Raw genomic sequence first — 13,899 nt, forward strand, 5'->3', positions numbered from 1 at the left:
GGCCTGGGGAGGGAGAAACGGCTGAGGGAAGACACAAAAGCCCGGCGAGAGGGAAAACCTCAGTAAAGGGAGAGAAACGCGGTAAGGCGAAGGACAACCCCGGCTGATGGCACAGAGCCCCGGCTGAGGGGAGAGAAAGAAAAAACCGCGGCTGAGGGGAGAGGGACTGCCCCGGCGGAGGGAAGAGAGAAAAGCCCGGCTGAGAGGGGACAGAGCCCCGGCTGAAGGGTAGGGAGAGAACTCCGGCGGAAAGAGGGAGAGCTCGGCCCGGGCCAGGGTAGCGGGCACACTCCAGGCCCTCAGGAACCCACGCCCTGTGCGGGGACACAACCCGGTGTGTCGGTGTGGGGCAGGCAGAGCTCGAGGGAGGGACACGAGCCTTGCGCTCGCTGAAGCTCCCACCCAGCTAAAGGATCAGAGGGAGACATTGCCGACAAGGCAGAACATTTCCAGCCCTGAAGCTCCAGTCCCGTTTCCAGCACAAGTGGAGCAAGTTCTGAAAATGCCCAGCAGCCCTCGGGAGCCGCGTACAACGGTCCATTCACAGTCAGATTCTGGTTACAGATCCAGAATGGGATTTCCAGGAGAAAATGGAACATGGAGTTGTAACGGGGCTGTATAGGATGGATCTCAGGGAAGTTTCTTTCCCCAGAGGGTGCTGGCACTGCCCAGGCTCCTCAGGGAATGGGCACGGCCCTGCCAGAGCTCCAGGAGAGTTTGGACACCGTTCCAGGGATGCCCAGGGTGGGATTTGGGGTGTTTATGCAGGGCAGAGGTTGGACTTGATCCTTGTGGGTCCCTTCCAGCTCAGGATATTCTGTGAACGTTATTTCAACTTCCCTTGCCAATTTTCACCTGCTACTAATTAACAACAAACTCATAACAACTGCTGTTTAGTTTCTGTTTTTTTTCTGGCTGCACAGCAAAGTCCCAGTTTCTTGGGTTTGTCCATATTTTTTCTCTTTTGGTGTGGGACTTGTGGAGTGATTTGGGGAAGAGTTGTGCTCTGATGTTACTCTACACTGAGAGAGTGAAGATAAAAATGAATCTGGCATTCTGGATGATGTTAATTTAAAAAAAGAAAATTCAACACTTTGGTCATTGTAGTATTTCACTTAGGTGCAAAAGGCTTGGGAATAAGCAGAATACATGGAATTCTCCCAGGACTCATAAAACAGAAAACACTTGAGTATTTCTCACTGGGTTCTTTTATTCCCTCTTGAACAATTTCTAATAGAAAAGGATTGTATACAAGAGCACTCCTGTACAGAAATCCCTTATATCTACCAGTCTTGCTGGGAATTCCAAATGTTCACAACATCTCCAGTGTTCACTGTCTCTCAGTGAGCACAGGAACAAGTTACCTTCTGTATCTATCAAAAGTCTCACTTGGGAAAAAGTGGTATTAAAAATTTAAGCTAATAGTGGAAATGAGATGTTTACCATTCTTGGAAGATTATTCTTAGATGACAGGTAGGACAGAAATCTTTTATATAAAAAGTGTAATTAAAAATACCACCCTACTGAGAAACTCCTGTAACGCTCTAATTCCACTCAATACAGGACCTGCAGTAACTGTGGAACACATGTCACCAGACTCACCTGTGACGTGACACTAAAATTCTCTGTATGGGGGTGGTTTGGTTTGCTTTTAAGGCAGATCTGAACTCCCTCTGCCTGAAGCCAAATTTGTGGGAGGCCAGAGAGCTTTGATCTGCAGGTGCTGTGCTCTGGCAGGCTCTGAGCACACCAACAGAGCAGGGCTGGCTGATAACTGGGAGCACCGGGAAGGCTGGGACAGGTCTATCAAAAAAGATCAATCCTTCAAATATGCATGTGTCAGGAAGGGTCGTTAACTCCAATCTTCACCCCTGGTAAAGTTTGCTCTGAATAGGAGTGACTCCTTCAAGTGCTCTGCTGGCATCTGCTGTTCTCTCAGCAGTGGCCAGGTGACAAAGTCAGGCCAGCCAGACACCGAGGGTCACTCACTCTGCAGAGCCCAGCTGCCCTGTGCAGCCAGAGCAAACCACATCCCTGCCTCTCACACTGTGGTTTCTCAGTCATTTCCTATTCCTTCTATCAAGCACAATCATCACAACCTGCATTACGTTCTCTAGCTACGGACAAGGAGGATTTAAGAGCCATCTGCACAGCTGGAATTATTAACTAAAGCTCATAAAAAATAACAAAGGGAGAGGAAATGAACCATCACAAGGGAGGACACATCAAATACTTCAGTGTTAAGCATCCGAGTGCTGCAGGTACTAAGAGCAGGGTGCAAGCTTTTGCCATCAGCACTTCAGAAAAATGCAGAGAAAACAGCCCACACACTTTAAAGATAAAATAAATATACAAGGAAACACCTGAAACAACAAATCCTTGTCAGGTAGTTTCATAACAGTCTCTGAAGGCTTGGAGATAAGGTTTTTGTGGCCTAAGCTTCACAGTCTGGCAGATCTTCTCTCCCCACCTCGAAGGACTCTTTGCTGATCGACAGCAGCTCACGCAGCTCTTTGTTTTCAAGCTGCAAAATCAACATTTTTGCTGAAGTAGAAATGAGCTAATTCACAACTAAAGGACTATCACACAAAGGTGCTAATTTGTAATTAAAAGATGCTAATCTTTAGAGTCCCTCTGTTATTTAACAGATACATAAAGTTCGGACATTACAGTTTGTAATGCAAGCATTAATACAGTGCTGGCACACTAGAACCATATAATTTAAACCTTATCTTCTTCTGGCTTTATTTATTTATATAAAGAGATATATAAAAAGGATACGAACACTAAGAACTTGAAAATAAACAAACATGTTCTTCATTTCCTAACCCCATCCCCAAACTTTTAGTGTTATAAAACACTAAAACTGAAATAACTGTTTTGTTGACACAAACACAGAAAATACAGAGAAAGTCTACAGACACCCAAAGCTCAATTTATCTTCAGCAACTGGCTCTGTTCTTACCTCCAACTGAGCCAGTTTCTCCTGAACTTTAAAGAACTGCTCGTCATCCACCTGAACAGCTTTTCTCATCACCTCTCCCATCTCACATATTCTGTCTATTTGACTTTCAATTTCCTGAAAGACATAAAATTAATACATTCAGTAAGTTCAGGCAAAAGCAACAGTCATAATTTATCCCTTCTAAATCATTTAGTTCCATTTTCCTGATTTTAGATTCTTTCTGTTTTAAATTTTAATCCTTTCCTCCCAAGCTCTTGCAAGCCTTTCTACCTTGTATACTTAAGGATAAGATCTTGTACCTTACTGTCCTTTATCAGCAGTCCTATATCAATGAAAACAGTGAATAGAGATACAGCAACCAGCAAGATAAGGCACCCTGACTTGAAGGAAAATAATTTCAAGTGTGCCAAGGTCTGAGACAGTAGATTCAGGCTCATGTGAACATGATTAGTAGGCAGTAAATTTTATACTGCTTTATTAGAAAAGCCTGACTGAATTTATAAAGACACCAAAAATAAAACCAAAGAAGATTTCAAGTGTGGAGTAAACAGCCCTATCTCAGCAGGACATCAAGCAGTAAAACTAAATCAAGTAAGACCAAAACTTCCTGAGGCAGATTTTTACAGAATCTGTCTAGATACAGCAATAATCCTCTGGAAGACGCATTTTGCTGAAGCTCAGAAATGCACATGGAACAAACACTGACAAATTCCAATATGGAGCAAGAGCTCCTGCTTGAAGAGCAATAGAGCACATAATCTGAGAGGGTGGAGTTTAAGTGCCCATAGTTCTCTACTGCCTCTGGAAGATAAATTTATCACAGAGCAGAGGATTCAGTTTGAAACTCCATTATTCAGAATGTAAACAAATTAGAGCATCCAGAAGAGAGGTGGAAGACACAAAGACTTTGGGGAAGAAAGATTATTATTTTTCTAAACTATTATTTTTCTAAACAGGAAGATGGTTATACTAAGAATGTAGTTCTTTTAAAGACATGAGTTTCTTATTGCTCTCAAAATGGGGGGGGGGGGGGGAGGAAAAAACTCAAGGACTTAATCTGAAGTACAGAAGGCTTTGCTTAGACATTGAGATAGTCAAGGGATATCCCTCAAAGGGTTCCTTCAGAACCTTTTCAGCTCTGCATTGTCAAGTTTGGTTCAAATGTAAAACCTTGATAAACAGCAATTTTTGCACTCAGGGAGGCACTGGTAGCTACACCACTTACCTTCAGAGGAGTTAAGCAACTCAGAAAAGAGAACCAGTGAGTTGCCACATATCAGTGCAAAGAAATACATGGGAAGAGTTAGGCTGTCTCCAGTTCTGATGAAAAAACTACAAGATATGAGATGTCACTGGGTTGAACCAACCTGCTGCTCTCTAATCAGATAAAAATGCATTTTAAAAAATGCCTATCACAATTCCTAAGTTTTAAAGAGAAATTTAATGTTATTTTATTATTACTAGATACCTAAATATGAAACAGGCAGCAGTTATCAGCAGCCACATCTCAGAGTTCTGAAATCACTGAGCCTAGTGTGTACAAAGGTACACTTTAGGTCACTGCACAGAGTATCTGGATTTAAAAACACTACAGAGTGAAATCTCTTAAGAACTAAACATACAGCTCAGAGTTTAGGAGGTTATTTTGCCCTCTGTTACAGCTACTGAACAGGAATGATAACAACTTGAACATCTTTGACTTTACTGCAGAGGATCAGGGACATTAAGCTTAACCCAGGGAAGTCACCACCTGGTTGAAAGAAAAAGCCTCCACCTGGGCTGTGAAGGGGTTGTGCCTTTCAGTGTCATCTGGGACAGCTGTTACAACCTGTGTGCTCTGAAAGGAACAGAGGGGAAAATACTAGCAAAGAGAGTCAAGATTTGGAGAAAATGTACTTTGGAGCACAGACATTGCAGGAATGGAAACAAAGATTGCACGACAGCGAGCAGGAGACAGGGGACTTGAGCACTCTCCTATCCCCATCCCACCTTACCCCGGAATTAGCCTGATGGACTTTCAAGGCTGGTTCTGCCTCTTCACGCTTTCTCCCTTCCAGCAGCTGTAACATCTGCTTCCTGTACTTGCTCATGATGAGTTCTAGGGCGTCCTGGTGCTCCTCCAGTGAGACCCAGAGCTCTGCAGAACACAGCCCGTCACGGCCACGAGCGGCAGCCACAGCAGGAGCGCCGAGACGCTCGCTGGGTACCAGCTGCGGGCGGGGCCGCCGCTGCCCCATCTCTCCCCGGCCCGGCACTGCCCGGATCCCCTCGGCCGAGGAGACTCCGTGACCCGCGACCCAGCGGGACATCCAGCCATTCTGCCACAGGCGACACAGACACATTTCTGCTCTCCTCAACAAGTCCCTCCCTCCGGGACAACCCCGCACGCCGGGCGCGCATCACCCGCTCGGCCCCGCTCACCTCTGTTCTCCTGCTGCAGGTCGCGGATCTGCGTGTTCTCTTGAGCCAGCACCACGTGCGGCCGCAGCCGGGACGGGTCGGGTCGCTCCGCCGCAGGGCCCGGGCCCTGCCGAGGAGACACAGGGGGTCGGTCCGGCCGCCTCGGGCCTACCGAGACGAGAGGGTCGATCCGGCCGCACTCACCTGGTCGGCGCAGCCCGCGCCCGCCTCCCGCATGGCGGCCACGCGCCGGTGCAGCACGGCCGACTGGTCGATGAGCGACTCAGCCGCCGTGTCGTGCTCCTTCAACCGCTCCAGCAGCGTCCGCGCGTCCGTCAGGATCTTATCGATGCTGCAGCTCATGGCGGGCGGCGCTGCTCAGCCCCGCGGCGGGCCCATGTCCCTCGCGGCCCCACCGCCGCTCTGCCCCCGCAGCCGCTCTCGGCCCCGCTCCGGCCCCGCCGCCGGGCGCGGGCGGACGCGAACCCGCGGGGCCGGGACGCCGCTTCCGCCCGCGGCCACAGCGCCGCCAGTGCGCAGGCGCGGGCCGGCGCGAGCCCGCCGATCCGCCGAGAGCTCGCCTGGCGGCGCCAGAGCGCCGCGGCAGGGCAGGGCAGGGCAGGGGGCGGGGCCGAGGCCGGTCGAGGGGCGGGGCCAGCATGCGGGGCCGGGGCTGCCCTCGCCGTGCCCGGGGGAAGCTCGAAGCCTTGGGGCGTTCGCTGACTTTGGGGCGTTTTGGCGTGAGGGGACACCGCGCTCCCCTGGCACACGGCGTCCCAAAGCCACCTGCCCCAGGTGGAGGTGCCCCCTCCCACGAGCCGCCCACGCCGCGGTCCCGCGTGTCCGAGCCGCCCGTGCCCCGAGAGCCCGGCCCCGGCACGGCGGGGGGAGCCCGGGACAAGGGCGGCTCCGAGCGGGCGCTGCTCGGCACAGGCTGTTTGCGGAGGGCCGGCCCTGACCCTGGGTCCCGCTTATCTCTGCGGCTGCTCCCTCACAGCGCGATCAATCCCGGCTGGGAGCCGCGGGGCTCCCGTCTTATCTGATGCCGCTGTTTGTCCCTTCCAACAGTAAACATCCGCCACTCAAAATAACAAGCTATGCAATGCTGACTCGCTGCTTTGATTCTTATTTGCTAACTGAAGCTACTGTTGGTGATCCGGGGTGTCCTTGAGGCTTTGTGCCGAAAGGTTTTGTTCAATAGCACCGACTTCATTAAAAATGTTTTCGACAATAATATTTTATCAGGACTGCCTTTGATTTGAATAATTTTTCGCGTTTAAATTCCTAATCACACAGACACATGAGAAAACTCCATGATGCTTTATCAGATGAAGGTTCTTTATGATCTCAGAGATAATCAAGCCTGGTGTAGAAGTGCTAAATGAGATAATTTCATAAAAGCAACAATGTTAAAACATGCACACAATGCAAAAGAGAACAGGGAAAGCAGCTGCAGTTGGAATATTTCATCAGAATCAGATTAATTAGTAAAGTATGAGAGCTATTCTGCAAATCTGGGAAATGTAATCCTTCTACTAGTTTGGACATAAAGTCCAGACCATGGTTATAGCATATTTCACCTCCTGGTCCTTCCCTATTTTGTATCTTGTTAGAGAACACTATAAAGTTAAGACAGTTTATCAGAATTCCTTTTTCCTAATAGCCAAGTCACGAACACTTGGAAAACTGACAAATATTGCTATGTGGACCATCCTGGTTATGGAACAAGCTGGATAACAATTGTCCTGTACTAAAATGGACACATCATCCCTAAGCCCTAGCTAGTGCTGGTCTCCCCAGTCCCACTCTCACATCCTCACATGACCCCCCTTGTGCAGTTCAGCATCTGCTGCTGCCTCCCTCTGCTCCTATTCCCAGCTCCGTGCCTGCCTCCAAAGCCTCCAGAGCACCCATTTCCACAGAATCCTCTGGGCAGGCTCACAGAGCAGGCCTGGCACAGCTCCATGGAACGAGCTCTGTGTGCCTGAGCCATCTTTCCCTTTTTCACTTTATCCAGCACAGGGATTTCTGTGAAATCAAACCTGGGGTCCCTGAAGTTCTCTTAATTCAGGTACTCACTGAGCCATTTAGAGATGTGGCACTGGGAATTCCATTTCTCATCCATAGGAAATCAGCTGAAGGAGCCCACGGTCTGGGCAGTGTGAAGGATCATTTCACCTCCGCAGGAGCTGCACTAGGATGTGTCTGAACCACTGGCCTGTTCTGCTCTTGTGTTTATAATTCTGATTTAACACTCACTTCTCCCTGGTGTCAGAGGTGCCATCCTGGCCTTCCCTGCCAACAGGGACAAGCAGAGGTAGCTGTGGGCCAGCACTGTCATTTCAGGATCAGTTTATTTCCTCTGTGGCATTCTGGCTTCTAGAAATACAATTCCAGCATGAGGGAGATGAGAACCTATAACACCACTACCACACTGCACTGAGCCCTTGCTCCCACTCGGGGCTGGGGCTCAGCCCCTCTCCAGCAGATCTGGACACAGAATCATTTGTGCAAGGGACAGCAGAGTGAGTTCCTGTGGCGCCAGGACACAGAGAGGATCCCAGCAGGACAGAGCTCCTTGCTTTAAATGCTGGGAATGCTTGTCACCAAAAATTCAAGTGTGTAGCAACAGAGCTTAAACAAATCAACAGATGAGCATTTCTGAGTAGGGGTGCCTTGTAATTCCTTTGGCTTATCACATCAATTCTGTGTAAACTAAATAGAATGTATAAATTTGGCCTCTCAAACTTTTCAGTGTTTAACTTCGATTTGATTAAACACTTATGTGTGTGTACAAAGTGAAAAATGGGGTTACAAGAGGTTAATGTTTTAATGCTTTTAATAACTCTTAACCACATGGCTGTATTTTGTCAAACAGAGCACGGGGTTGTTGTAGCAGGAGAAGTGGAGGCTGGATAGCAGAGTACTGGGACACTCAGAACAACAAGGCTGCTGCAGAGCCCAAACTGCTTCCAGGCCATCTTTGGAAAATCAAAAATAGTATTTCTGTGGTGGGATAAATACGTAACAGTTCTGAGTACAGCTGAGGAGGCTCTTGCTAACAGTAGGAAAATCACAAAGAAATCTAGATGGATCAAAACTGAACAAAATTGCTGAGGGGACAGGAGCACCTCCCCTATGGAGACAGGCTAAGAGAGCTGGGGCTGTTCAGCCAGGAGAGAAGAAGGCTGTGTGCAGACTTCACAGAACCTTCCAGAGTCTGAAGGGGCTACAGGGAAGCTGGAGAAGGACCCCTCATCAGAAACTGCAGGGACAGGACAAGGGGAAATGGGTTCAAGCTGAAAGAGCAGAAATTCAAGTTATATAGCTGGAAGAAATTCTTCCCTGGGAGGGTGGGGAGGCCCTGGCACAGGTGCCCAGAGCAGCTGTGGCTGCCCCTAGATCCCTGGGAGTGCCCAAGACCAGGTTGGACAGGGCTTGGAGCAACCTGGGCAAGTGGAAGGTGCCCATGCAAGGGGACTGGAACAAGATGGGATTTAAGGTCCCTTCCCATCCAAACTATTCTGGGATTCTATGAACAGACCAGTAGCAAATGGCAACCTCTGTGACAGATGGAGTGACATCTAGATATTGGAAGTAAAGGATAAAGGCCAAATTTCTAGGATACTTCTTGTATTTTCAGTAAAATTATATTAATTGTAAGTGTGGTCAGAACAGGTAGAAACATTGTGGCTAAGTGTCTGAAAGCACAAGTCTCCCATGGTGATGCAGCAGGGTACAAGCTTTTAAAAATTAAATACAACAATTCTCATTTCCATTACAAGTCCTTCCTTCAAAACCTAACTATTTCAGCAGCTACAGCTGTTTAAAAAGCAAACCAGCCCCCTCTCACACCACACACCCCAATACATTCTGACTGCTTGCTTTTAAAATTAAATTGTAGTGTTAAGACAGCTCTCAGCTACTGTCACAATTTCAGTGGTATTTTGCCATCAACAAAAGTGTAGCACAGACACGTGTGGGCCAGGAGCCCAAAGGAATTCTCCTGTTCTTCCCAACCCATACTTCAAGGCAGATTAACGTGGTATAATGCAGAGTTGTTCTGTGACAAAACTTATTACCAAGGAACTCAGTCTTATTGTTCATCCTAATTATCTTGCTTTGATAAATCTTGAGGAGTCACCCACTGCACCACAGTACTCACATTTATGAGTCTAATATTCTTTCTACTGTTAAAACAAATGTCTTCGAGATGGAATCCAGGCTGGAAAAAAGGAAAAACATTATCATTGATAAATGGATACATCCAGTTAATTCAGTCTCTCAGCAGCAAGACCACTGCTGATAAAATGCTGAGCAAGGGATTCCACAATAATTATTTTGTAATGCTTAATACAGTGTCAAGATCTGCTTTATGGAAATCAGGTCTTGGCTTCCCTTTGCTGCACCTAAAAAGTACAGTCACTGCCTGTAGTTATGAGTATTCTCTATCAACTACCAGCTCTTGAGATTGTAATTAAACTTAACGCATAGCTTTCCTTTCTTCTACCTTGTGCCTTGCTGGAGCATTTTATTAACAAATCTTGGTCTTCCAGCCAAGGGGAAACAGATTTGGCAGAAGGTACTGAAAGGGGGAGGTGTCAGGGTACCCAGGAACATTGAGAAGGTTGAATGGATTAATTTCTTGTACCTACTCTGCCTTCAGGCACTGCAGATTAAGAGAATAAACAGGAAAAACAGTAACATTTTGTGGGCTGTCCTGAGATTTTCAGATGAGTTTAAGGCAGTCTGGCTCTTGGACTGAAATTTGACATAATAATTAGCTCTTCAAGATTTGCCTTACAAGCCTGTAAGAAAATGCAAGGTGAAACTATCCAACAATTCATGATTAAGAAAAAAATCAGTCTTAAAAAGATCAAAATTGTTCTTCCTCTCTGGTCTGACATTTCATCATTTAATCCCAAAAAAGCACATAAGAGCTTAACAAGAAGTTCCATCTTCTGAGTTATTTCTCATCCATTTCGATTGTGAGGATTTATCTGATACATTTGATGCAAAACAACGAGTATTTCTATTATCTCACACTAATGAACACTTCTCTGCAGTGCTAAATGGGTGCTGTTCACCATGCAAGGTAACGCCAAAAGGCAAAATCACTAATCACAAAGCTTTGTGCTGCTTCTTACTCAGGACTGAGAGGTTCATCCACACCCAGGAAGAACAATCCCAAGAGTGTCAGCAATCCTGAACCTTTGGAAGATCTATAAAAATAGAAGAGAGGGGGAACAGAAAACTGGTGTTTTTTTCATGAGTTTCTCAACAGATTGGAAAAGAAATACAAAGGTCTTGGAACACAAAACTTTTGGCATGGATGTGTCTGACAGTGTATTTTATGCCACTGAACCATTTTATTTCTCTGACACAAAATAGGTAAAGATTAGGTGAGATCATTTTGATGTGTGATCTGTATTGTTAATACTCAGCTTTCTTTAATATTGCTCAGAACAGTTTACCAACAGGAGGGATTTAATCCTATAATGAAATCATTATTTTAATATAACCTTTAACTCACATAGAACAACAATTACTGTAATTAGCAATTAGTTTTCTGAGGGCTTTAGTCATTTAGTATTTGACTCTTGCTTTCATCATTTAATGATTTACAGTAATGAGCTGGAACATCAGTATTTTGTACTGAAATAGCCAAAATAGTTGTCCAGGCATCCTTGCCCTCATGTGACAGATCTCAGATGGCTTGGGGAGAAGTTAGCCAAGAGCAATAGACAATGCCATCGCTTCTGCTTCAGTTCTACTGAAAAACAACAACAAAGTGACTGCTGTGCCTTGCAGTCAGGGCTCAGTAGCTCTTGGAGGGCTGTTACTCTGCTGAGATCCTGCTCTTTGTTTGAATTTTGTTTGACAAATGCTTTACAAATGAGCAGAAGAGGTGGTTTATGTTTCATTAATGAGGCTGATAGTGGTTAATTACTGAAGTTACGTAAACAATCCAATACCAGATCAAGCTAAACGGGTCATTTATGTAGAGAAGATCCAGCTGGAGTAGATGCAATTTCCTTTAACTATTCAGATACCAAATGAATCACAGACATCTGGAATCTCCAGTCCAGATGAACAAAGACTTGTGCTGACCTTGAAAATGGATTCTCTCAGCAGGTATGGATCCAGGGAAGTTCTTTCTTCATCTCCAGCTCCATCACCCATCAGACCTTTGGAACCAGCTGCCCAAGCTCCACAGGGATTTGACTGCCCAGAGTTCCCAGTTTGCAGTGGTGGCAGTGAGGCTGCACAAGTGCTGCAGCAGTGTCCAGCTCAGGCTGCTGTCACCAGATCGGCTTGTTTTCCACAGAAAACTTGCGTGGCCCTTATTCCCCACTTCAGTGCCACTTCTGGATGTTGGCTCATGGCATGGACTCGTTCAGCTCCTATTTTCAGGCCGTATCTATGAGTGACACTTTGTTTACTTACTGCTAGTAAAGCAAGCTTGGAGTCTGGTATTATTTCCTTTGCCTCTGAAGTGGCTCTGGGCATGTTACTGACCAGAGACTTCAGCAGTGTTTTACAGAATTGATGTATGTATAGAAAAATAACAGACAACAGAGGTGGAAGAGAGCTTAAAAGTCCTTTACAAAAAGTCCTCTTTACAAACCAAAACAGCTCAGAGCAAACAATTCCTGACTTCAATCTGGTTGCCCAAACTGATCTTCAAAACAGCCTGTGGAGAAGATTGTACAAGGAACTCACTCCAGTGCTATTTTTACCACAGTAATTGCTTTCTCTACTTTGTAATTTAAATCTCCCTTACTCCTAAATAACCTTTCTGGGTTTTGATTATTTACAAGCATGGAAAAGAGTTTATTTTCATCTTCTTTGCAGCAGTATTTTAGATGACTCAAGTGTGCCCTCAAGTCTCCCATTTTTGTCATGCTAAGTTTTGAATAGGAACAGAGATTTGTTAAAATAATGTAAATATCTGTATTTACATAAATATATGTATTTAGCCAGTCACCTGGTCTGAATCACTTCATGATTATGCAAAATAGTTCAATTACTACAGCATGGGAGTAAATTAACATTGGGCTAACAATTACTGCAATTCATTTCTACTACAACTAAGTTTTATATAGTTATTTTATAAACTTATTTATAAACTGATTTTAGAAACTGGATTTACCTTGAATCCAGCAGGCTTTATAAACTGAGTAGAATGAGGATTTGATGCCTTTTAAAAACCTGGGCTTCAGGCTTAAGTTCCCTGGAGTCAACAGGCTCTAAATACCCACATCCTACAGCTAATTTGAACAGCTTATCAGTAAGGTTCCTTCTATCAGAAAAAAATGCTAAAAATAAAAGTCAGTAGCATTTAAAATCTAACCACAATATTTCACAAACTCCTGCTTGTTTTTCCAACTTTCATGAGAAAGGCTGGATGAAAAAGTCAATGGGATATTGTGAAAGAGATACTTCTGTAAAAAAAAAATAAATTTGTTTTATCAATTGTAAAACCTTCAGTTTTAGTATAGTCTTTTTGATAACTTGGCAAGTTCCTGTATGAGGCAGCTTTTACCAGAAAGACAAGTGCTGATCATAATTAAGCTTAGAACATCAATATCTTCATCTCTGCTGCATAATCACTGAGTTCCAGCCCCCCCCCATCACTACACATGATCAATGTAGGACATCTGAAAACTCAGAAAACCCCATAATATGCTCAAATAACATCTATCAGTCAATGATATTTATTCTTGAAAGACTCAACTATTCCACTCCACAGACAGATTCCTAAATGGCACATGGAAATAAGCAGCTTTAGCTGCTGCTCTTCTCTGGAGCCCATGGAATATAAATATGTCTCTCCTTTGAAGGGTGATAGCAGTTAATCCATGAAAACCTACTGTCTCAAAAGAGTATTTTAAGTGACTTTGCTGTAAGTTACCCAACAGGAAATTATATTTTCCTTTTCCCATCTAATTTCATGCAGTTTCCAACAAAAGCAGATTTTCCCGGGGTGAATGGGGAACTGATCTTGCACAGAAGGCAGGTGAGCTCCTCCTGGAGTGAGGTTTGCAACCTGCTGGGAGCACTGGAAGAGAATGATACCTCCTAAAATTCTCTGTCCAAAAGGTCACATCTACCTAGGAAACAATGAAAACATCTAATTGCAATATTAATTTATTAGATGTTACTAATAATGGAAATACTTGGGGTTTTAAAAATGAAAAATGAAATTTCAATAAAATTTTAAAAATGAAATTTTTAAAATGAAATTTTAAAAATGCAATTTTACTGAGTGGCAACACAAACTTAAGTTCATTGAGGTTGCCAAGGAACTGAGTGTGAGCCTGGTGTGTGCTGCATCACCACAGGGATGTCTGGATCAGAACACAGAGGACAAGGTAAGTGTTTGATATTTGGAGGTCCTGACCTGATCCAGCCTTTCCAAATTAAATTATTATGTCATGTAAAAATCTCCAAATAATCCTACTGCAATATTTTCCCCGCTTGGGAATTGAACTTTTTCCATCACCACCGCGACATGTCAACGTGAAGCAATC

The 13,899-nt window shown here is 45.0% G+C and overlaps 1 protein-coding gene across 2 annotated transcripts; it reads right to left on the reverse strand.

Annotated features, from left to right (window-relative positions):
- Nucleotides 1–1,190: 1,190 nt before the first annotated feature.
- Nucleotides 1,191–5,901, reverse strand: SIKE1 (suppressor of IKBKE 1). 2 transcript variants are annotated; one of them, XR_015279091.1, is made up of 6 exons: nt 5,570–5,841; nt 5,387–5,492; nt 4,960–5,102; nt 4,191–4,297; nt 2,966–3,079; nt 1,191–2,524 (listed from the first exon to the last, which is right to left on the reverse strand). XR_015279091.1 is itself a non-coding variant. In XM_086862222.1 (5 exons), the coding sequence occupies exons 1-5, from the start codon at nt 5,726–5,728 to the stop codon at nt 2,435–2,437; spliced, it is 612 nt and encodes a 203-aa protein (XP_086718348.1). In that variant the 5' UTR covers nt 5,729–5,901; the 3' UTR covers nt 1,191–2,434. The 2 variants fall into 2 exon arrangements, 1 of the variants encoding a protein (XP_086718348.1); XM_086862222.1 differs by lacking the exon at nt 4,191–4,297 and having other exon boundaries at nt 5,570–5,901.
- Nucleotides 5,902–13,899: the final 7,998 nt, after the last annotated feature.

This window comes from Cyanistes caeruleus, chromosome 24 (assembly GCF_971803275.1).
Source record: "Cyanistes caeruleus chromosome 24, bCyaCae1.hap1.1, whole genome shotgun sequence".
Classification (NCBI taxonomy): Eukaryota; Metazoa; Chordata; class Aves; order Passeriformes; family Paridae; genus Cyanistes; species Cyanistes caeruleus.

Coding starts and splice junctions, on each gene's coding strand:
- SIKE1 (XM_086862222.1), bottom strand. CDS start 5,728: ATGAGCTGCAGCATCGATAAGATCCTGACGGACGCGCGGACGCTGCTG. Junction 5,493..5,569: donor GCGCGGGCTGCGCCGACCAG/GTGAGTGCGGCC, acceptor TCTCCTCGGCAG/GGCCCGGGCCCTGCGGCGGA. Junction 5,103..5,386: donor CCTGCAGCAGGAGAACAGAG/GTGAGCGGGGCC, acceptor TGTGTTCTGCAG/AGCTCTGGGTCTCACTGGAG.